Here is a 23586-nt window from a genome sequence, read left to right on the forward strand (position 1 = left end):
GCAGTGTATATTTGGGTTTTGGGCTTCAATGATATACTGACTCTTGCTCCAAACCAAAGGCATGAAGGGAGAAGCAACCCACAGTCAGATGCCTTAATGTGGGGATCAGTATTGTAGAGAATAGCATATCTGTGTAAGGCTTTCTTTCAAAACACATTCATATATATTATCTATATATGACCTCACTCCAGTCTTATAGTATCACCCATGAGATGTTGTATGGAAATCAAGATAGAAGAGGTAGCAATTTTCTCTTGTCTTATTGGTAGTTAGTGCTAGATCAGGGATCATCCATGAGGTCCCCTGTAGTTTCTTTAGCAGGGTCCCTAGGCTTTGCTTGGTTTTCACAGGATGATTGTTTGGAGACAGGATTACATAAAATTTCAGCCACACTAACTATAATGGGACAGGGGAAAGGGACAGTTATTGAGAATGTTGGGTTCAGGATCCAGGTTGAGATCAACATTTTTCTGTGAAAATCTGTGAAACAATCAAGAATATTTATCTATAAGCTTTGTCATTAAGTTAATTATGATGAAGAATTCTATTAAATATTTGCTAGAAATGTGGAATTGTCTGCTTTTCCCAAAACAATTTTGGTTTGCTGTCCAAGAAGCCACAGTTGAAATAAAATAATCAATGGAGGATGAATTTATGGTGCTTTTGGTATTGCTCTTTGATCTTCCTAAGATTTCAAACTTTTCAACAATAAATCTATATACTGATATCAATAGAAAAAAACATAAAAATAAAAATTTTAACTCAAAAAGTCAAATACAGAATATTTTAAAATTTATTTATAGAATAAGGAAATATTAAATGGTAAAAAAATTAGAAATCCTTAAACTTTTTGGGAGAAATATTCTTCAGTATAGTAAATATATTAACAATTAAATTTCTTAATATTTGGTACTTGATAGAGAGAAAAATTGCTTTTCTTTATGACTAAGACAGCAAAACACATACTTGGAAGTTACCTTTACACCAAATCCACCATAGCCTGGTTTCTTTCTCTTAATTACAAAGGATTTTGATTTTTACTTCTTCTCAGTGGGAGAAATTAAACACAGAATATGATGCTGTGTTTACATCTTAAATTGGCTATATGTAATTTGTTTATATCCCCTAAATTAAAATGAAGCATTTTAAGAGGGTGGGAAATCTAATACATTATTTTTCTTACCAGTGTATATAATTTTCTATTAATTCTAAAATAGATCTGTTGTATATAACTTTACCATACTCTGATGTTTCAAAACCAAATAAATTGTTTTCTCCTTTTTTAAAAGCCTGCTTATCTTATTTACGTTTTCCCAAAAGCGGCTCTAACTGCTGTAGTTGGTTTGGATATACACAAAAATATACTGGACCTAGTTCAAGTTCAGTTTACAGGGGTCTGGTATTTCCATCGCGTGGCTGCCACTGGACACGGATGCTTTGCTGAGTTAATGATCTTGCTATCTTTAGTTTCTCTGACCATAAAATGAGAATGATTATGCTTACAAAAACTCTGTTGGATAAATTATTGAAGACCTTGAGCTGAATTATATCTTTGTTTATCTGGCATTATTTTTAGCAGCCTGGTAAGCCCAAGTTGAATTCTCTACCTTAATATAGTGCCCTGTATCTATTCTTCAAATAAAGGTTTTACAATGGAAATATACTAAGAAATTTCCAATTAAACATTATGTTAAAGAATATGAGATATTAGTTTATGGTGAGAGTATATGCAGTTCCTATACACATGCTTGGAAGTTACCTTCTAAACCATATACAATGTATACTGGTTGCACATAAATGAATTTTTAAGGAATATTAGTTAGGGTAATATTAGGATGTGAGATGCACTTGGACAGGTATGTGCTAAAAGGCTTCTTGCCTATTGTAGAATTGCTAAAATTTAATGCTATCATTTACAGATAATCTAAGCTGGCACATGCTGGGTCTATTAAATAGCATGATAAAGGTTGTAGGGAAAAGGCCTTCCATGATCAAGGAATTTGGGGAAATTCTAGGTTAAGCAGAGTTAGATGGTTTTCTTCCCTGGTAGATTCCCTGCTGATTTTCCATATGAGTACAAATGCAGAATTCATTTATGCTAGAACATCTCTAAGAAAAGTATTTTGTGGAATGCTCTTTGGAAAATACTGTCCTACCCCCACCACCCCCTGCCCCCCACCACCAATCTTTTCATTTTCCAGATGAGAAAATCAAGGTCCTCGGTAGTTAAGTGGATTGCTACATTTAACTAGTGAGTGATGCTGAACATGAGGCTACTTATTGGATGCTTTTTGATGTCCTGTCTCTTGTACCATATTGTCCCACAGATTTCACCCAAGCAGAATCATCCAGAAAAGTGTTTTGTTCACACACACACACACACACACACACACACACACACATTTGATATTGGTGATTGAATCCCCAGGGGTCTTTACCATTGAGCTATATCTCTAGCCCATTTTAATTTTTATTTGAGCTACCTCTCCAGCCCTTTTTAATTTTTATTTTGAGACAGGGTCTTGCTAATTTGGTGACGCTGGCCTTTAACTTATGATCTTCCTGCCTCAGCCTCCCGAGTCAATGAGATTTCAGGTATGCACCACTACATCCAGCTTGTTCCTTTATTCTGTAGGGAAGAAGCTACTGCACAGCTTGCTCTGGGAATTGATCACCCTGACTTTAACAGCCATCATAGACACACAGACTCCTTGGTTCATACTTTAAGTTCTGGGATGCCCAATCCTTACTAAACCCATGAGTCTTGTTTTTTTGTTTTTGTTTTTTCACAGGGTGCCTATTATGAATATGAAAAGAGGATGATCTTTGAAGATGAATCTACTAGGGTTTAAAATGCCTTTTTACACTTAGCTGTGTGTCTCTGGGTCAAGTCATTTAGCTTCTCTGAACTTCTGTCACAAAACACTAGATACTTCTGAAAAGCTTCTCTGTTAAAGGCATTTAATAAATTGGTCTTATTTTTATTCTTTAACAATGCCTAAAGGAGACTTAAAAATTACTGTGTCACTCTGATGTTGATTGATGTCCTTTCATTCAATATAGGACATGGTGAAGCTTTTTTTTGAGATTCTGATACTGGAAACTACCTCTCAGTTTCTCTTTTTTTCACCATCTTGAGTTCTTAGATCTCTGATGACTGCTGTCAGTTTCCTCTATTTGCATAGCTTATGTCTCATTCTTGTACCTTTGACACTGTTCCATATTGAACTAGTCAATTTCTTCTATCAAGATTGCTAAACAAATTGCAGAGAAGTCTCAAGTTTCAGAATTTTAAGAAATCTTTATCAACTATATTTTATTTTTCACCTGCACTATCTATTTCTGTTCCTGTTTGCTGCTGCAGTGATCCTGGTATACTCTGAAGCTGCAACTCTCTTGCTTTTCTGCAAGCATCTCCAAAGGTGCATGTTGGAAAATGCTTTCGTCATTCCAGAAGAAAGGATTTTACAGACTGCCATAGCTCTTTGCAGGGAAAGAATAACTTCCAAGCTGAGTGCTTCTTAAAAGAGGTACTCCCCCATCACTTATAAGACTGTACTCAGTGGTTACTGCTGGTGACACATTTTCAAATGGACCCCCCAGTGACTGCAGCTGTGATTAAAAGCAATCTGTTCTCTGCCTCACAGGGGTTTGCTGTTTAACCATGTCATATATGTATATATACACACACTCAGACACCTATATATATATATATATTATGCTGTAGTTGCATCATGGAAAACAAAGTGTTTTGTAAGGTGAAAAATCAAATAAGTACTTCAATGATAAACTCTGAATTTTCCAAGCTTACGTCACTGAGAGGCACTAGTAGGGAACCTAACCATGTATGAGGTACATAAAAATAATTTAAGGAAGAAAAGCTAATGATCAGTGAATATATACCATCTGCCAGTACCTGCTTTGCGTACATCAGCTGGACTGAACATCTTAAAGATTTAAGTACTTAGCGACAGCATGTTAGCTCCTCAGTGTGATTTGGGACTCAATTTTGACCCTCCTCAAATAAAGCAAGAGAATATTCCTTTTTAAATCTACCCAGATAGTCACTGACACATGAATAATCGTGTTTGGCTTATCATAGAAATGCTAGTCTCAACAGAAGTTTACCATTAACATTACCTTTAAAAATGCTCAAATGAGCAGGGCAGCCACAGAGACCAGATGTTTCAAAGGCACAAGTCACACCTCTTCCTTCAGATTAGACAGTCGTCAACCTTTTATAAAGTAAAAAGTGTGTTCGAGAATTTTAACCTGGACTCTCTGCATCATGTGACAAGCTTACTAACAAATGCCATCAGGGAAAGCAATGTTGTTCCCCTCCACCCTACAACTGAATCAGAGGAATTCAGACATGCCATCTTTCTTAAATATCCAGGAAAGAAATCTGGGGAGGTTTTGAGAATTCTGTGTCTCCTTTCCCCTCTGCCTCCCCCCACCACCCACCCCCTACCACCACCCCCTGCCACACCTAAGTTCCAAGCACTCCAAATCCCAGAGACCAAATCCAGTGAATGAGATGCTAATCTATCACCAGCAAATTTAGGCTGACAATACTGTGGATCGACCACATTGATGACATTGATTCCATTTCAAATATTTACAATATAGCGAGACAAGCCTAATCTATTTCCTAAAGAGTTCAAGGTAGGTATCACCATTTCAGAGGGGGAAAAACAATGGAGAAATGTTTGTGGTCGCTATCTGCAATAATCTGATGCTGACAGAGAGTAGTATTTTATTTAGTAATTAACAGTGTAAAGGGGAGAGGAGCTGTCATGTTGGTTCTTAAGCTGGGGAATGTGATGAAAGATGATATCTGCGATCTCATCCTTTCCACTTGTTTAGGATTGTCAGGATGAGAAATGTCAGCATTATGAAAGCTTGGCTCTGCTCTTGATATGATAAAACCCTTCAAAAGCCAGTCTTTCTCTCTCCCTCGTCCCCCTCCTTTCTCGCTCTCTCTCTCTGCACTTGCTTTTTTATTTATCCTGTTTTGTTAGATGGCAGAAATATAATTCTTTTCTTTCTTCCTATTATAAGCCACCATTTTTGTTTTATTATATGTTTCACAACCCCTAATGCCCCACTGAAAATTACCTTGTTAAATGACAGTGTTTCAAAGCCATGAATCCTTTCCACCATTCCCTCAGAGGTTTGAAACAGTCAACAGACTGTAAAGAATAAATAATAAAAAAGTATTGATTATTTTGATGACTGTGAGATTCAATTAAGTATTAATTTTGCCCTCCAGTGGACCTATCAAGGTATTCAAAAGGGAGGATTCGGCTCAGCTAAATGCGTGCTGAGTGCTTTAGCCTTAAATAGGGAGAAAATGTGTTTACCTACAGTATTTGAAGAAGAAGTGCATTGATGCACAGAGTCCAATATTTAAGTGCTGTGCAAATTAAGCCCTGGTGACAGTGACATTGTTTTCAGTGGTATGAGTATTGACTAAAGAAGTGCATTTGATGACAGCTTAAACTATTTGTATTGATTAACATTTTCATAGATTATCATGTGTCATATCAAATTCACTTTTCAGGCATGAATACATTAAAAAGAAAAAAAAAAAAAAACAACCACAGGCATACCGAAACCAATGTAATGATGGGACCCGGGAGCAGCCGCCCCACCTGCTCCTGTGCTGGTCACCTGTTTCCTGCTCAGGAACCATTTAGGCATGAACTTGGCAATAAATAGCTCCCAGATCACAAAAAAAGGGCACTTCTTGCTTTTCCTTTCCTTCTGCATCCGATATCTGTGTCAAAGCAATATTATGCATCTTAGTTTGCAAATGGAAAAAAGGCTACACTTGGAAAAATATTTCTGATCTTAACATGTCTTCCTAAATGAGCTGAAGATAAAGCAGATTTAAATTATTGGGGGGAAAGTTTGCCTTTTTTTGAGGTGCTTTTGTTTTCTTTTTCTTTAATGCTCTGGGCGTATGATGCTCTAAGTATCCGAATTATTGAACACAGTTTGTAAGTATTTTCCCAATTCCTTTAAAAAATGTTAATCAATTTTCGTATATTTTGTTGTGTATTGTTTGCTTTAAAATGTTCATTTGATTTGGGGTTAGCTTCAGTCCCCAATCTGGGACCAGTGAAGTCAACTTCTAAGGCTGCTTATAGAATTTACATAAGAAATATCTTTTATTCCATTGAAAGCATTTTGAGGTCTCTTTTCTCCCTATCTCTTTTCTCTGCTCTTGGGATAGGGTTTAATTGCTTCTCCCCCAGGGAGAAGGCTTCTTAAAATAGCCTGTGGTTCCTCCATAGGGTGCTCTTTTTGAAAAGGTATGTTGCTGAAGTACAAACCCAGCACTTTCTTTTTTTCTTACTGCATTAAAGACAGAACAAGGTGTAAAAACATTCCGCACAAAAGCACATCCCACAATTAAAGCTGTGTTGGTTAGGTTGCTTTCAAAGAAGTTTTTTTTTTCTTTTCTTTTTTTCTTTTTCTTTCTCTGTCTTCCTCTCTCTCTCTCCTCCGAAGCCTCCTGAATCTCTCACATGCTAGTTGAGCTTTAATAGGGTGGGGAGTAATGGAGAACTCATCGGATCTGTAATAGCTCTTCACTTGACTGCAGCCAGCAATAACAGCGGGAGCAGCCAGAGATAAGAGAGAGAGGAGAGAGGGAGAGTGTGTGTGTGGAAGAGAGAGAGAGAGAAGAGAGAGGGAGAGGGAGAGAGAGGACACGCACTCTAAAGCTGCCACTTTTTTTTCCTCCCCTTCACTCTTTCCCCCCATCCTAGGATCCAATGATAGCTGGACAAGTCAGGAAGCCCTTGCTGTCAGCGCGGAGTGAAATGAATGCGGAGTTGAGAGGTGAGGACAAGGCTGCTACTTCAGACAGCGAGCTGAATGAGCCTCTGCTTGCGCCTGTGGAATCAAATGACAGCGAGGACACTCCCAGCAAGCTCTTCGGTAAGTCTGTCTAGGTATTTCATTTCAGTCCTACCATGTTGTCCGGAAGAGCAATCCAGCCCCTCACACCCCCCCCCCTTTTTCCCCCTGTTGTTCATTCAATTTTCTCGTAAGTACTAAAGAGGAGCTTCGCATCTTGGAGGTGCTAAGCCACCGAAGCCGATTCCAGCTGCCTGCGAGGATGTCCTCCAAACTTTTACAAACAAGGAACTTATTCGCTGCCCATTTTGACTTGTCAAATGTTGCTGGCATTCCCCAGGCTGGAAATTATTTTTTTAAAAAAAGAAAAAGGAAAAAAAAAGAAAAAAGAAAAAAGAAAATGGTAATGATAATCAGGAAATCAGTTTCATTGTAAGAATTGGTTAACATTTATTGAATAAATATCGACTCGGTTTCGGGTTGCTTCGCAGCCTTTTGTTAAGGGGAAGGAGAGTAAAGAATTATTATCTGTAGTCAAAAGACTAGAGAGGAAAACTGGAAAATATCGATACAAGTCTTGCTATGCCAGGTAAACAAAAGGTGGCTACGGGAATTGCTCAAAGAAATAAACATTTTGTCATCCCAGTCAGAATGAATATCTCTTCTTTTAAAAGGGTGTTGAGGGAAGAAAATGGGTCTCTTGAATCCCCCCCCTGCACCTCTTCCCTTTAACATTATGTTTATAGCCTCATCCTAAATGGGGAGGCAGCACATGGGACCTTTCAGGAATCTTTGTTTCATAAACAAAACAAGAACAAGCAGAGTGCCACTCCAGCAAAGACATCTGTCATTCAAACAGATGACAGTCTGTAAGCCAACTCAAGCAACTGTGATCTCTAATCAGAAAGGGGAGCGGGTTGTTGAGGCGCGTGCCTGAGTGATAGATGTTGATAGATGTCTCTGCTGGAGAAGCACTTTATGGTTCAGAGTGACATTAGGTTTTCAGAACAATTGCTCCTGAAACATTTGCTTTTAATTATTTTTCTGTGTGTCTGTGTGTGCAAGCACACAAATCTGTATATATACTAACCATTTATATATAGGTATATAAATGTCATGCAGAGAACTGCATATTCTCAAGTTAAAAAACAGTTCATGTGCCTGAACTTTCAAAGACAAACAATATCATTGCACAGACTACTTTATTAAGAGAGTTGTTAATTTTATTTAAGAAATAGACCTTATTTATTTATTGTTTTAGTTGCTTTGATAGTTGTGTGACTCTTAGCCAGTTTCCACAGAGATTCTCCCTACTTTTAAATACTCACTCAAACATCAGAGAGGTCTTTCAAAGAAACTTTGCCTTTTAAATTTTCTGTTGATAAAAACACTGATTTGTACTTAAGAATATGACAGATTCAAGTGTCAAGAAGTTTTGCAAGGTTACCTTTTCTTCAAAAGTGTTTTATCTCTGATATAAATTTTCCAAACCTATATGTTAAGGTTTTAGCATTTTCACTCAAAAGAAGTATTTATTTATTTATTTATTTATTGGTTGTTCAAAACATTACAAAGCTCTTGATATACCATATTTCATACATTAGATTCAAGTGGGTTATGAACTCCCATTTTTACCCCAAATACAGATTGCAGATTTCATTATAGTTCAAGTTTTTATCTACATAGCAAGAGTTATGTTCTAAAAACACTCATTTGGGGAGGCTAATGAGAAAAGTCAGATAAAACTATAAAATAGAAGAAAGCAAAACCATGCTCTAGCTCTTCTGATGATGAGTATTCTAAGTAAGCACTTTGACTTTTAGAAAGTAATCAATTCTGAGTTCAACATAGCTGTAGATACTAAGTTATTTGTTCATTAACTTTGCATGTGTTTTTTAAAAAATAAATACATGTGTAGATTTGGGTTTATAATCCCAACTTGTTTTCTTTCAAATAAATCAATGGGTCAATGATTAGTCTGGCTTCTCAACATTAATTTAGATATTCCAATGTTGAAAATTGTTAATAGATTTTTTTAAAAATTCTACTTCTTGCTGATTTGCATGTGTAGAGAAATAAGCTTTGAAAAAATGCCAGAGGGTCAAAGAGATTTGAATTAAAACTTTACTGAAAATGCGTGTTAAGTGAAATCTTTATGGTAAGCCATATGCTAAGGAGGTATAGTTTAATTTAAAAATCATAGCGAGTTTTGGAAGGTACCCACCTTTATTTTGAGATTCTCAACTTGTAAATTTGTGAGAAAGAACCCAGCAAAATCTACATCCTATATCTTAATTTCTGTTTGTATTTACTTGATTGTCTTTGGTCTCTAGACTACTTTTCAAATACAATGTGAATCTTTCCCAGTTAGGTAAAGAAGAAATCAGTAGATTAACAGTTGGAACACTTGAGAAAAAATTGAAGATAGCATTAGATAGAAAGAAAACACCTCAATGTTTTTGTAAGTTTTCCTTAGCTATGGGGTCTATTGTGCTCTTACTTTTAAATATTCCTAGAACTTAGCCTTGGAATTCTAGTTTATGTAACTGACTAAAACTTTCTAGAATAATTCTTAGAATTTTTAGCAACATTGAAGACACAATTTAAGGGACTCTTATTTTATTTGATGTGCATTTGTTCAGGGATTTATATTTTGCTTTTAGATGTAGTTCTGATTATGTTCTTTATTTGATAATGAAGAAGTGCATTCTTCCGGAATAGTTGAGAGCATCCATGTTTTTCTCTAAGCAATGATTTTTCTAATGTGCACTATCATTCTTATAGATCATATATTGTAGTATTGAAAACTACGTTCCTCTGATGAAAAGGGCAGATTAAGGCAAATAATGTGCACATTGACATGTTTAATATCACGAAGAGACATCACCCAACAACAGGGGATAAGAAGAGCTCAATTTTCCTACTATTCTTGAAATTTCAGTATAAGTGGGTTTCTTTATAGCCTATTCCCTCATCTGTATCTTGTTGAAATTAATAGTCCAGAGGATGAGCCTGTTTCTCTCACAGTTTGGCACCTTTAGCCCAAAACTGCAGGAGAAAGGATAATACTGATGCCCTCTATGGATAAACAAAGGAAATTCCAGGAACCATTGGGCTTTTTATGCCTTTCCTTAAATTGCACCTCTGCACTTAACAGCATCCAAAGGGAAACATACGGTGCAGAACGTTTCAGTGCTCTGAGCCGCTCAGCATACCAGAAGGAGAAACAAGAAGCCATATGCCAGCCTAAGTAGAAAGTTCAGAAAAGGGCCCTTGTGCTTTATAAAGTAATTACATCAGAGGAACCGTTTTGCTTAACTTGAACAGCCATGGAAACTAAAGTACACTTAGGAGAGATGAATCCACATTTCATTGAGGAACATGTGGTGAGGTCGTTCGCTGTGATATCATTAAGTGGTGCATTATTTATTCTTGTAAAGCCTGTAGAATAACCGTCTCCATTTGCAGTTCATGATTGTATTATGCTAAGCTCTGAGCCACAGGAAGCAGTACAGGGGAGCACAGGCTTGTACGTCTAGGCATTATCAGAGAATCTGGCGTTATGTCTCATGATGCTCTAGCTGTGTGATCAAGTGAGTGATACCACATAGGGCCAGTCGTTGAATATGTGACTAGTGATGTACATATTGGATACGATTCTCAAAACTGGCTTTTTACAAACAATCTCCAAAGGAAGAGGTTGTTGTGTTTCTCTAGTGACATTTATAGCACTTGTGTCAATGTGGTGCTTCGTTTTTAGTTATGCCCATCAAGAATTCATTGTTCCACATTCAGTCAAGTTGGATGCTAAAATTCAAATGGTAGCATCAACAACTTGGTCAGGAAAATGGCTGCAGAAAAGATAAAAGTAATATATATCCCCAGAAAAATATCTGTACTAAAGTTTCCCCATGTACTCCCAGCCAAAGAAGTGAGACCTCATAAAACATGCCCTAAATACTTCCCCCATATATATTTGAGATTTGAAAGATGATTTATTAACCGTGTTTCTCCTGGGAAAAATTTTTATTATTTAAAGTTAAATCTCATGATTGCTTTCCTTCAAGTTCCAACTACCTTGGGTGGCGGTGTTAGTCTCGGTTTGCTTATTCTCAGTTGCACTACACTGTACCTGAATTGGGCACACAGCTCAGAAACTTGAGCTGAGATGGAAACACAACATTTATAAACATTGTACCTGAACTAAAAAATGTGTGATTGGTTTTCTCCTATGATATTTTGTTTTTCTAGGTTAAAAGAAATTGCATGCAATGATACTTGTGAGAGTGGGTATTTTCAATGCCATTTATCTGTAAACTATTAGAAAAGGATTGAAAGTTGGGCCAGGGATTCCTCCATGCTAGGAAATACACTATCTATTGTGTTTTTCTTTTCCTTTAGGTGATCTTTCTCACAGAAACATGCATTATAAGATTTTTTTTTTTTCAAATTGCCATCCACTTTGACTTGATTAGAATTTATGGCAGTGGAGTCGTTTTCAATGACAAAAGGATAAAGGACTAAATTGTCTGTCACCCCTTGAGACAGTGGTCTCTGCAGGTCAGCGTGGAGGTCATTGCAGGGCATTATGGGGACTGCACTTCGGGGGTGGTGCTGCTCTTGCCTGTGCGTGATGGGAGGCCTTCATTATGGGATCACTGTCTTCGTTACTGTATTTAAACATCTCTCTCAAGGTTTCAATACCTTGAGTATTCATAATATTCTGATAAAAATATGCTGGAGCCAGTAATCAGTACGTAGGACTCAAGCCCAAGAGGGATTTAGCTGGGAAATGATGAGGAATACTCTCTAGAGAAATATATTTATTTAAAGACTGGACCATGCTTCTATATTTTTAAAAGTTTGGATATTATATCAATTGAAAATTCATACTCTTTTTTTCATGGAAGAAAGTGTGTTTTACTAGGAAAATATTAAAACAGCATATTTTTGAGTCGACTAAATAATTTGGATAATAGAGTCTATGCAAAAACAGTTATTTCAAAGAAATCAGTGGAAACCCGTGTTTGTGAAAATAAGTAGGGTGCATGATAAGGTATTTTTCAAAAAACAATTATAGTTTAATAGTCAAACAGGCCCTTTTTGTGCTGCTTTAACTACATGAGGGGGAAAATACATACTTAGATGCATTTCTTACATTTAAGAAAATCTAAAGCACTGAGATACCTCTTCAAAAAATCAGTGTGTGGCTGTGTATATTTAGACAAATTTAGTTTGGTGGTTTTTTTTTTTTTTCATTATAATGCTGCATTGGTAAATAAATCTACTTTAGCATTAATGTGTAAGCTTTGAAATAAAAATAAAACTGGATAGAAAAGCACCGATGTTTAAACTTCTCAGCTTATTCGTTCATTGAGATATGCTCTTTTCTAAGTGGCACTTCAATGGAGTATGTGGCAGAAGATTCATTGGGGACTTTTTTAGTACCTCCCTTTGCTATCTCTGCCATGCCTGGGTTGCTCAGGGCAGGCCTCCGTTTAAAGAAGAAAGTTCAATATTACAGTACCCAAGAATGCAACATGTTAATGCATTAGTAAATCAAAATTCTCGTATGGTATTTTTTCCTTTTATTTCTAATGCTGTGGCTCTCATATTTTGTTGTTAAATGGTTTATAAGTTGAAAATAAGACAAGGTATTAGAAATCAGATTAATCTGCACACCATCATCCCTTTAAATGTTCCTTTTTAGTCTTTTGAGTATCTTGGATGTTTCTGACTTAAAGGTTACCAGGAATTAGAGTGTTTCTGTAGTTCACCTAATCCAGTTTTTGTCATAATTAATAGGTAGAGGTGCATTCCAGATTCAAGCTTAAAGGCTCAGCCCTTAAGTCAATTGTCTTCTTTCTTAATTACCCAATTTAATTATAGACTTAGCACTATTCTTTTCAAGAAATGACCAAATAAAAATTTTTTCCCACTTCAGAAATAAGATTTAAGTTGACTGTTTCAAGTGGGCCTTGTTTGTTATTATACAATAAACAGATAATTTGTGAGAGAACTGGTACTCTCTTTGATTGACGACCTTGCTGGTTTATGTTTGGGGATTAATAATACATCACACATTCACACATTAAAAAGAAAGTAGATGTGAAGAGGAAGGTAGAGAGTTCAGTTCTGCTGTTGGGCTGCCCCTGATTATTCAGATCTTCCCTGGGAATGCAGAGGCAATCAGAGGAGAAGGCACATTTACCCAAATATGCACCTGGCTCCACTTAACATGGTTCTTGATATTTTATGCTAAAGAAAAGGATAGCAAAGTGTTTAAACCAAACTGGCACCCTGTCAGGGGGCAATCTGTATAAAGTTTCCTGCTGTCAGGTTAATAAATTTTTAAAAAATATCCAAAGGCAGAAGTAGCTATGGAAAGCTCATAGTAACAGTTGCCATTCTCCAGCGGCCAGGTTTCTCTTTAATATCCAACGTGGCTCTGAAATTTTCTTGTTTGTTGTTTTCTTAGGTTTTGTACTTTGCTGGTGTTTTTGTTCAGCTGTCCTTTTATACGTGCCATTTTGGTCTTACTTTTTAAATGTTTGTCCTTTAACATTTCAAATGTCTTTTCTCTTAGAAACAACTGAGCATAATTTGTTTTAATTTTTCATATGGTATTTTACAGTTGAACGTACACCTCATCATGCCTTGACTCTGAATGAGGTTCTAAATCTATCAATGCTAGACTTTTCCTGGGAAATACCATCAAGTAATATTTACAGTAAAATTCACTCATAAAGGAGTATTTGGGCTTTGGCTATATGGGGGCATATCTGATTACTTAACATGTGACCTGATTCTTAATCCTTTAAATGCAAACTCCCACTTTCTGATTGTCAGTTTCCCCCAAATACGGAACATTGGAGGACCTGTTTGGTGACATCTCTTACTCTATGTTGTCATACTATTGTGACCTATTAGAAATGGACTCAGGCTTTTTAGTGTGGATGCAGATGCCAGAAAGAATAACACTGAATCTCTCTTGGTTATATAAAATTTCTCATTTTCAGAGTAACAGAATTTAACTTTGTTTTTTAAGTATTAAAAGATAATTTTTAAAAACACACTACTCAAGATACATAGCACCTGAGATCTCTTTTTAATAATTAACTGCTACTATTTTCCCTAGTATATTATATGTCTGTATTTTTTTTAATAATCTAAAAGAAAATCTATACTCAAAAATTTTACAGCCTTTCTTTTTTAAGAGCCTTAAAGGTCTTATACATAAAAGAATATACTATAATTTTTAAAGAATTAGAAACATGTAGCAACGTGACTAACACAGTCTAAGTCTCTTTTATGAGAGGACTGCACTGTCATCAAAACTATTGAAAACTATGAGGAAAAATTGATCAGATTACAATAAGAGAAACTAAGTAATGTCATTACACCTCAGCTAGTTGCTTAAGCAGTTTCCTGAACTGAAGGCTATATAGAAGAATCTCTGGAATAAGAATCTTCGGAATAAGAGTCTATAATGAAAAACTGCATTTATTAAGACAGTTAAAACTTGTCTTAAAAAAATAACCTTCCAAAAAACTTGTTAGTTTAGTCTGAGTATAAGGTAGAATATGAGGGTATTTTTAGGACCCATAAAATATGCTCCAAAGAGCCAACACAAAACGACTTCACAATTAAATGAACATGTTTTTTCTGACATATGGTGTTTGGCATTAGTGTTTTCTCAGTGTTTCTTCTTTTCCTGTAAAACAATCAGTGTTTTTTATTGATTAGTGTATTTTCCAAATATCTTGTATTACTTTAATTGCATTCTATTAATGAAATAGAAAGAGAGAGAGAGAGAGAGAGAGAGAGAGAGAGAGAGAGAGAGAGAGAGAAAACAATTGTGACAAAAGTTTGTGAAAGCCAAGAAACCCATATTTAAAGACTAAGGTCAATACCGAGTTTAAAAATAACGATGGTGTTTTTCCCATTTTTTTTTATCACTTCCATACTTTATTTTTGTTTCCCTATATTTTCTTTCCCAGGCACTCTGAATGCAGTGAATAAATACAATGCTATCCATGAAAAGCATTGTTGGCATGGAGGGTGTTTATCTCCTTATTTTCTCATACATGTTGCTTCAGATTGTTTTACCAAATTTATAGTATGTTTTCTTATAAAATACATTTATAATAGTGATTTTTCTTTTAGTTCATGCTATCCATACATTATTAAATGTACCTCTACTGTGCTTCTGTATATTCAAAAAATAGTTCCCAAGTAGACTTGTCAAAATTAATAGTTTACCAACTAATTATACAGTGTTGCTTAAGCCATGGTTAGGCTAGAATCTAAGTGCCAGTGTCGTCTTATATATTGCTCTTCACTGAGCAGAGGAGACAACAGGATTCCTCAGAATTTGTGCAGTTTAATTCAGTAGAGTAATTTAAGTTTGTAAACTATTTGGCTTATAAAGAATTTATGTATTTTTAAAAGCATACCAAAATTACTTAGGGAAGACACTTGGGACCAAAATATTGAGATCCTAATTTTTTGTCCATTTGTGGGATATCCTTATATGCCAATATAAACCTTTATCATTTTTTTAAGTAAAGGTAATTTATTCAATAGTAGGCACAATTTTTGATACACATTCCTGTAAGAATTCCACGTGCCTAAAAAATATATTTACATGTATCTGTGTCAAGGTAGAGTGGGTGGGTGGGTGGTGCAAAACAAAGAAATCACATTTTAACCATGTACCATAAAATAGTGTGGTATAATTAATCTCCTTTTGCAATTCTTGATGGCCACATATGTGGTGATTTGTCTTTTAGTACCGATATGGCAAGATTTATTTTTACAAATTAATGGTTTGGGGTTACTCATTGCAGGAGAGAATCATCACTGGCAGAATAGGAGAGAGGCTAAGGGATTAATTTGATTTAAAAATGCAAACATTTGAAGCTGTTTGAAAAGCATGAAAAATTATTATTGCAGAGTGACTTTTTGCCAAAATCAACTGAGGGTAGAAGAGAATAAAAAAATCAAATGGAAAAACATACTTTCGTGTATTTAAACATATATAGGTGTGGAAGTGGTGTGGGGAGCAAATTGCACTTTATCAAAACTCTCATTTTTTCTTCAATATATCTATTCCATGTACCAAACTAGCACAAAATAGAAACATATCAAAAAGTAAATATGCAGATTGCAAAGGAAGAAGTATGAGCAAAATAGAACATAAAACTAACATTTTAATAGATCCATTTAATTAAATCTATGCACTGCACTGAAATCTGTGAATGGATAAACATCTGGAAAAACAATCATCTGGATTAAGTGAGAAAACTTCTCCTAACTTTTGGGAGGAAATATACGTTGCTGTTTTCAGTTTTAATTGGCTCATTTTATTCTGATTCTTAAGATTAAGGCAGGTTTTAGTTGCAAAACTAACCTAAGAAATTGTACAAATTTTCATGTAGACTAGCCAATTTCTTTGCTGCAACTTGGAATCTTTACTTCTTCCATTATATTGTGTATTCATGGTAATTTTCTAATAAGCCAATTGGAGTCTGCAAGCAAATCAGAGAGGTGTTAAAAATTATATACCATGCTTTAAACGAGTTAATGTCTATGGCTGCCTGCTTGGAAAGAAAAAAAGAAATGAAGCTGGTCAGATTGGAGACTGCTGATGGCATTGAGACGGGTGCGCTACCCTGGATGGTAGCTACATGTCTTGTCATCTGTAGTGTATCAATATGTTTTTATAATGATACAATAACCTGAACCCTGTAACGGTTTATGGTCCTTTTGAGAATTCTTATGGATTCTTAGAGTGACGGAGGTCTGAGAAAAGATCTTGAAAGCTTTCACAAAATCTGGCTGGGTGACAGAAAACTAGCCTGACTGTGATTTAGCTGCTAAGGACTCCTATTGACCGGGAACATCATTAAACTTTTAAGTTAAAACAAAAAACCACGAAGCAAATGGTAGATGCGAAGGGCGAGGGGTACTCAAAGTGACGGTGGAAATTAAAAAGTGCTGAAGGTTCTGAGATAAGAGGCAAAAGGCAGGAAGCCCATTGTCGACCCCAATTTCCTACTTAGAAACAGGGTTTGTTTATATACTCTTCTGAATATTTCAGCATGTGTTGGAAATCTGTATTCGTGCATTTTCTTCATGGAATCTGTCAGAATTGATTGTTGCTCTTTCATTTTTCCCTGGCTATTTTTAGCCAATGATAAATAAAGAACTCGAATTGTGAATCTGGCACCAGTGAGATATGAAACCAGAAACAGCAGGCAATAGCCCTGATGAGTAACTTCACATCAGTATATGCACGCAGAGCTCATTCCCCTTAACATTTGTAATACTGCTAATTTCTGTGGGCTTTTTAAAAAAAATACACTTCCACATGAGCTCTCAAAACCCATAAAAGTGTGGCATGTAAAGTAAATTGTTTGTCACTTGCCGACGACCTGCCATATTTATTGTCAGGAGAAATGGACATTAGTTGGAAAAGCAGTTGTTAAAGGCCAAACAATTTTTAAAGATGGCAAAGATGCGTGAGGGTTTTCCTTTTTCTAACAATGAGCCACCCCTTCAGACATCAAAAGACAAGATAATAAGACACTTCAAGCACAATTCAAGATTATATTCAACATCTAAAGGCTCATCTCTTGTCAGTTTGCATTTACTCTCCCAGGGATGTAACGCTTCTATCATCTTTCTGTCAAGAGGAGTCTGGCAGAAGAAGCAAGGGCTCTTATTTCACACACTTAGGGTTTTTTATCAAATAGCCCACACTCACTCTGATTCAGCCAAAATGGGGGGATAATTTGAAGAAGGTCATGCACAAGTACAAAAATCTCATATTGATTTGTGTGATTAGAAGGCATTAAAATTGCACGTTTATGTTAGTGGCTGAGATGTTTTGTCAGTTTATTTGGTAATACACTTTTGCAGTTTAGAAAAAAAGATGACTTAAAATTTTAAAATAGATGACTGAAAGCCAAAATTGTTTGTTTTAATGTGGCCATCTTTGAACATTTAACAAGTGAACATAAAAATAATTTAATGCTTTTAGCTTCACAATATTTGCAATTAGCTTCTGTAATGAAGTACTTCATGTAGTGTAAAAGAAAAATAGTACATCAGTGTCTATCAGGTGAAATAAACATACGTGTGAAATTGTTTCTAATACTTTAAAAATTGATTTCATGTATATAATATATAGATAAAAGGTGATGATATTTTCAATATAAATTTAATTATTTGGCTATTTTATAGTGGTTATCAAAATTTTTAAGTCTTTGGAATTACAATATCATTTTATGCCATTCTTAGTATATATATATATCCTCCTTTCCAGAGAGCCTACTAAAGAATAAGAGTTTTTCTTCTTATTGTCAAAATTTATCAAATTTCCTCTTTTGCTTTCTGATAGTCACACAGGAGAAACGTGTGTGTGTGTGTGTGTGTGTGTGTGTGTGTGTGTGTGTTGGAGGCATAGAAGTAAGGAGAACCAGCTTTTCCTCTCAAAATAAAACAATTGATGAAAATAAAACCATGATATCCTGGGATCGTTTCTATATTGAATCTTTGAAATTACTTTTCCTAGGAATTTTCATCAACTGTGTCTCCACTTCTTATATTTCTTTTCTTTGCTGAGAAGTGTTTTGAAACTGACCTTCTTACTTGTGTACCATTTTCACGCATCAAAACGAAGGAGATTTACATATGCACAGTGTCTTTATTGCACATAATAGAGATGAAAACCCCATTTGATTCTATTTATTTTAGGTTCAGTTCTGTACTATACAGTTTATGTATTTAACATTCAGTGGTAAATTCATCCATTCAACAAATATTTGCTGAGAACCTTCTCTGTGGCAGGTGCTGTCCTGTGTTCTGGGGACTCCATGGAGAACATACCAGACAGCATGGATAGCATAGTTCATCTACTATGACAGTTGTTCAGAATGCAAAAATTAGCAAGATATGGCCACCCCACTCTCAAATAGCCCACAATCAGCATTATATAATAACCTTCTATTTCATTTCATCATTTTTAGTATCTCTTCAAGAAATCTTAATCTTCAAAGTCATGCATTACAGAGGCTGTTATTGGTCAGAATTCTCATTATTTGAGAAAAAATATTATCACATAAAAGTGATAAATTACATTCACAATGATTTTACCATAAAGTTTGGTCTGTATGTTGTGAAACACACATGCTGTGTTTCTGTGATATTCTGTGATATGTCCAACAGGAGAGTGGAAAAAAGACCTAGAATGGCTTTTCCTTCTTGTTTCTCCTACCTTCATTCTCCTTCTCAAATTCTCATTTATCTCATAATACTGTGCAGTGTCTCAAGACTCTGAAGTCCAGTCTGTTTGGATTTAAGCCTGACTCTGCCACTTACCAGCTGGCTGAGCAAAGTCCCTAACGTGCTTAAGCCTCAGCTTCCCCCCCAACTAAATGGAGGTGTAGATGGTACTTACCACTCAGGGCAGTCTCAAAGTTGAAATGAAGTGACACTTATAGAGCCCTGTAGAGTGCCTGGAATGTAACTAGCACTCAATGAACAACACACTTTATTAAGAGTTGAAAAGGATTTTGCCGTTTTTAGAAAGAAATTGATTAATTTTTTGCAGTAGACACAAGAAGACCAACAATGAAAATTCTATGTCCTTTGCGATTAGATTTGCTTCTCCCTAAAGAAGAATCAGTCTTCAGGGATTTCCGGCCAAAGAAAAGTTCTGGGGCTCTTTTCCTCCTGATGACATCATCCCTGTCTTCCTCAAGAACATTAGTCACTGCCCGCTTGCAAAGCCCATTCAGGAAAAGATTCAGACTCATAAATGAAGCGGACAGTAATTCACTATCTTCTTGGAGAGCATGTGGGTGAGGGTGGGAAGGAGGGAAGAGGGATGGTGATGTGTCTTACTCTTCTCTAAATTTAAAATGTTGCAGTGTGTGATTCTGTCAAATAATAGAGCTTTTAAAAATAATGTTGGCATTGAGAAGCGATATGAAACCAGATGTCTGTGGGCGGCAGCAAATGCCTCTATAACCAACCTGTGGTTCGGTCAGATACCCTGGTGGCTGCCTGCCTACCTTTGGGTGAACTTCCCTGAAGCTGTCACTCCAAGGGAATTTGCCATCTCCCAGGCCAAACACCTTGGCTACATTGTTGCCACAATTCAGAACAGAGCCTTTGTCTCCAGTTAAATGCTCTGAGGTCTTTTGTAGGATGCTTTTGTGACCATATCAAGAAGGCTGTAGAAAATTTCAGAGAAAAAAATCTCCCCTCAAAGTCACGTGAGGGTTTCATAAGCATGGTGCAGGGGAAGGTATTGTAATCTGGATTCAAATTATTGCTCTTGACCTAGGCAGAGAGGTATGAGCTCGTATGCCTCTGCCTCCTCTTCTGTAACGTGAGAGTTGAAATACCAATCTGATAAGGTACTGAAAACTACTTAAAAGAAAGTAGAGTGCCTGCACGTGAGAATATTTAAGGACTACAAGTTCCTTCCTTCACCTGTTAGACCAATGTGTCATTCTAAGCCTAGGAACTGTTACGCTAATGGAGGCCCTCAAAGTAGTGTGGATCAGATATTGATGACCAGACAAGGCTGGCAGGGGAGTTAAGATAAGATCCGCTTTCCTGATCTAACTGTCCCTATAAAAGCCAAAACCCAAGATAGGCAGAATAATTTCTGCTCCAGAAGTAAGGGATTCCGTTAGTTTGTACATCTTCTCTGTCTCAGCAGGAAGCTCTTTTCTATCCCCAAAGTGAAACACGTCTCCCAAGGTTTAATCCAGTACTGGCTGTTGTGACATAGCTGAAATTAGAAATCCACAGTGGCCTCCTTCCTTAGGAAATTTTTATAGCCAACATTTAGTGTTTTCTAGTCTTCCAGAATGAACAAACCCTTCATATTCAATTTTAAAAGAACAAACTAAAATGAAGGTGGCGATCCTAAAAACAAAATCTATCATCGCAACATTTCAAAGACTCAAACATGCTTTTAATAGTTTAATAGCTTAAATTGACATTGGAAGCCATATTTGGGGGAAAATACATTTTTTACCTTTATTTAGAGATTTTGATTGAAATTACCAAAACTTAGTTCTTTCAATATACACCAAAGAAGTCAAGAACATAAGGGGAACATTCTTGTTGTTGCTATTGTTACCATGGCAGCTGTGTTTAATTACATATTTATGTCTCATGTTTATTTCTCAAAAATTAATGACCCTTTTAAAACCACTTACTTAATATGTGTCAATCAATTTCAATAAATTTATGGTGATATTAAAAAATAAATCATGCTTCCAGATTGAGTTAATGCACATTTGTGTTATTATGAAGTGGAAGAGACAAACCCTCCTTTAATACAATGGCAATGAATACTTCTTTCATGTGCTGGATCTATTAGATTATTTTGACTTTCTTCCCTGAATTTGTAGAATATCCTAGATATTATGGTCTTGCTGTGGTCTTGTCACTGGGTAACCAAACTTAGATCTGTTCACACTTGGCTGTACTACTGGAGGGTGTTGGTGTAGGAATGATAATCTTGCTAACGCCCATGCCTGAATCCCAGAAACTGGGGAAGCTGAGGCAAGAGGATTGCAAGTTTAAGGACTGTCTCAAAACAAAAATAAAAAGGACTGTGGTTGTAGCTCAGTGGTAAAGGATCTCTGGGTTCAATCCAAAGCTGCAGAAGCTCATGTAAGATTCCTCTGTTCAGGCATTTATGCTATACTGAGGGAAGAAACCCCATGTCTTCGCGTTGCATTAGGTCCAGATTTCTTTTTCTTTCTTTCTTTCTTTCTTTCTTTCTTGAGAGAGAGAAGGGAGAGAAAATTTTTTAATATTTATTTTTCAGTTTTCAGTGGACACAACATCTTTATTTTATTTTATGTGGTGCTGAGGATTGAACCCAGTGCCCCGCGCATGCCAGGGGAGCATGCTACTGCTTGAGCCACATCCCCAGCCCAGGTCCAGATTTCTTCATTTAGCTCAGATCCCTGTACCATTCCCTTCTAGTCACTACCTGAGAGACCTTCCAGGGAACATTGCTCACTGCAGGTGAATCTTGCAATATTTCAATATTTCACATAGTTATAATATTTTATATTTATTAAAATTAAGTTATATTTTTAATTGGTTTAGACTAAAATTCAGCACGTAAGGAGATAATTGCTCACTCTAGGCAAGACTGTTTTAAAAACAGATTTCTCTGCTTTTATTTTTCATGGTAGTTCAAAAATCTTTCTTCCCCAAGATCTTTGATACTTTCCTGGTCTTAAACAAGACTGTGTAGGCTGGAAAAATGGGGTGAGGAGTGGGGAGATGCAGTTTTCATTAGGAGAATACATTTTAGCATCTATTGCAGTGTGGTCACTTTAGTTAATAATGTATTTTATAAATCAAAACTGCCAAAAGAATAGTTATTAAATGTTCTTACAGTAAAATGTGTTAATTAGCTTGATTTAATCATTCCACAAGTATATGTATGTCAAAGTACCACATCATACTATATAAGCATATACAATTATTTATTAATTAAAAATAAAATTATACAAAAGAATTTGCAGCATACCTTCTTCATTTAAAGCTTAAAACAGGCTTCTACATTCTACCTTAAGGTAATTTTTCTGGGAAAGTAGCAATAATTTTATAATATCTTTTGGAAAAACACCTTGGTCTTGTGATCATTCAGAGTTTCATTTATTTTCCCCTATCTGCTATCAGCCTTTTAGAAAAAATAAAATCTATAGACTCTATATAGCAGTGCATTGTCAGCCAGTATCGCTTCATTGCAATTAGGTGAAAGGGGCCAGGTGTGAATAATCATTTTATCTTTTGAAATGTTCTCAGGTTCCTTCTAATGAACTTATTGAGAGGTTAATTTGGAAAAAATTAACAGTTATTGAGTGTGCCTCAGCCTGCCCTCTCCCCCTCTTCTTGGGGTCAAAATATTTTGGCTAAGCCTCTTGATTTCCCACATTGCAATGAATCTTGCCTTCCCTTGTGTTCCAACTATTCTCTCATTTTTTTCACCTCTTTTGCAGTCATTCTCAGTGTTTGCCTAGTATTATAATGACTTGTGCATTTGTCTGCCTCCCTTGCTGGGTAGCAAGCCCCTAGAGGACAGATAATAGATCTTGCATATATTAAGTGCCAGATAAATGTTTTTTGAATTGAACTGCTTCTGAATTGGATGTTTCTGGACATCATCCACACTTGGTAAATACTCACTGAATATTAAGGGAAAATAGACTACCCACAGGAGTCTACTATCCTACCTAGGGACAGTAGTAAGAATACATATGTGCGTGTATGCACGCGCGTACGTGTACATGCACATGTGTATATCAGCAAATATTAATAATGAAACAAAAATAACAAAGAGCTTGTTCTCATAGTAAACAAATATTTATTGAGGATTTTACCAGGTTCTGAAAATACAGTGATAAGTTTGAATTGAGCCCTGTTCTCATGGTCTTTGCAAATGGTAGAGAACTCAAGTACTAAGCAATGACTGCCTGGAAATTCAATAGTTTGCCATGGTGATAAGTGCTTTGGGAGGGAAGAGCCAGATGTTGTAGAATGAATAATGGGGGAAAAGCATGACTTTGTTGGTAGGATCAGCCATTCTAGTGGACACTCAGTAGACAATATTTTGTCAAGTTATTCTTCTTCCATTGGATACAGATTTGATAGGACCATCAAGCAAGATGTTCT

At 36.0% G+C, this 23586-nt stretch overlaps 1 protein-coding gene across 2 annotated transcripts in view; it reads left to right on the top strand.

Annotated features, from left to right (window-relative positions):
* Positions 1–23586, top strand: part of Pou6f2 (POU class 6 homeobox 2) — a 470488-nt gene that overhangs the window by 96616 nt on the left and 350286 nt on the right. The window contains exon 2 of one of the 2 annotated variants that reach the window (XM_076864071.2): positions 6777–6948. In XM_076864071.2, the coding sequence (XP_076720186.1) occupies positions 6777–6948 (172 nt within the window). Of the gene's footprint in view, positions 1–6776; positions 6949–23586 lie in introns of those variants that run through there. The other variant, XM_076864074.2, reaches the window with a different exon arrangement.

The sequence above is a fragment of the Callospermophilus lateralis genome, chromosome 1, assembly GCF_048772815.1.
Source record: "Callospermophilus lateralis isolate mCalLat2 chromosome 1, mCalLat2.hap1, whole genome shotgun sequence".
Lineage (NCBI taxonomy): Eukaryota > Metazoa > Chordata > Mammalia > Rodentia > Sciuridae > Callospermophilus > Callospermophilus lateralis.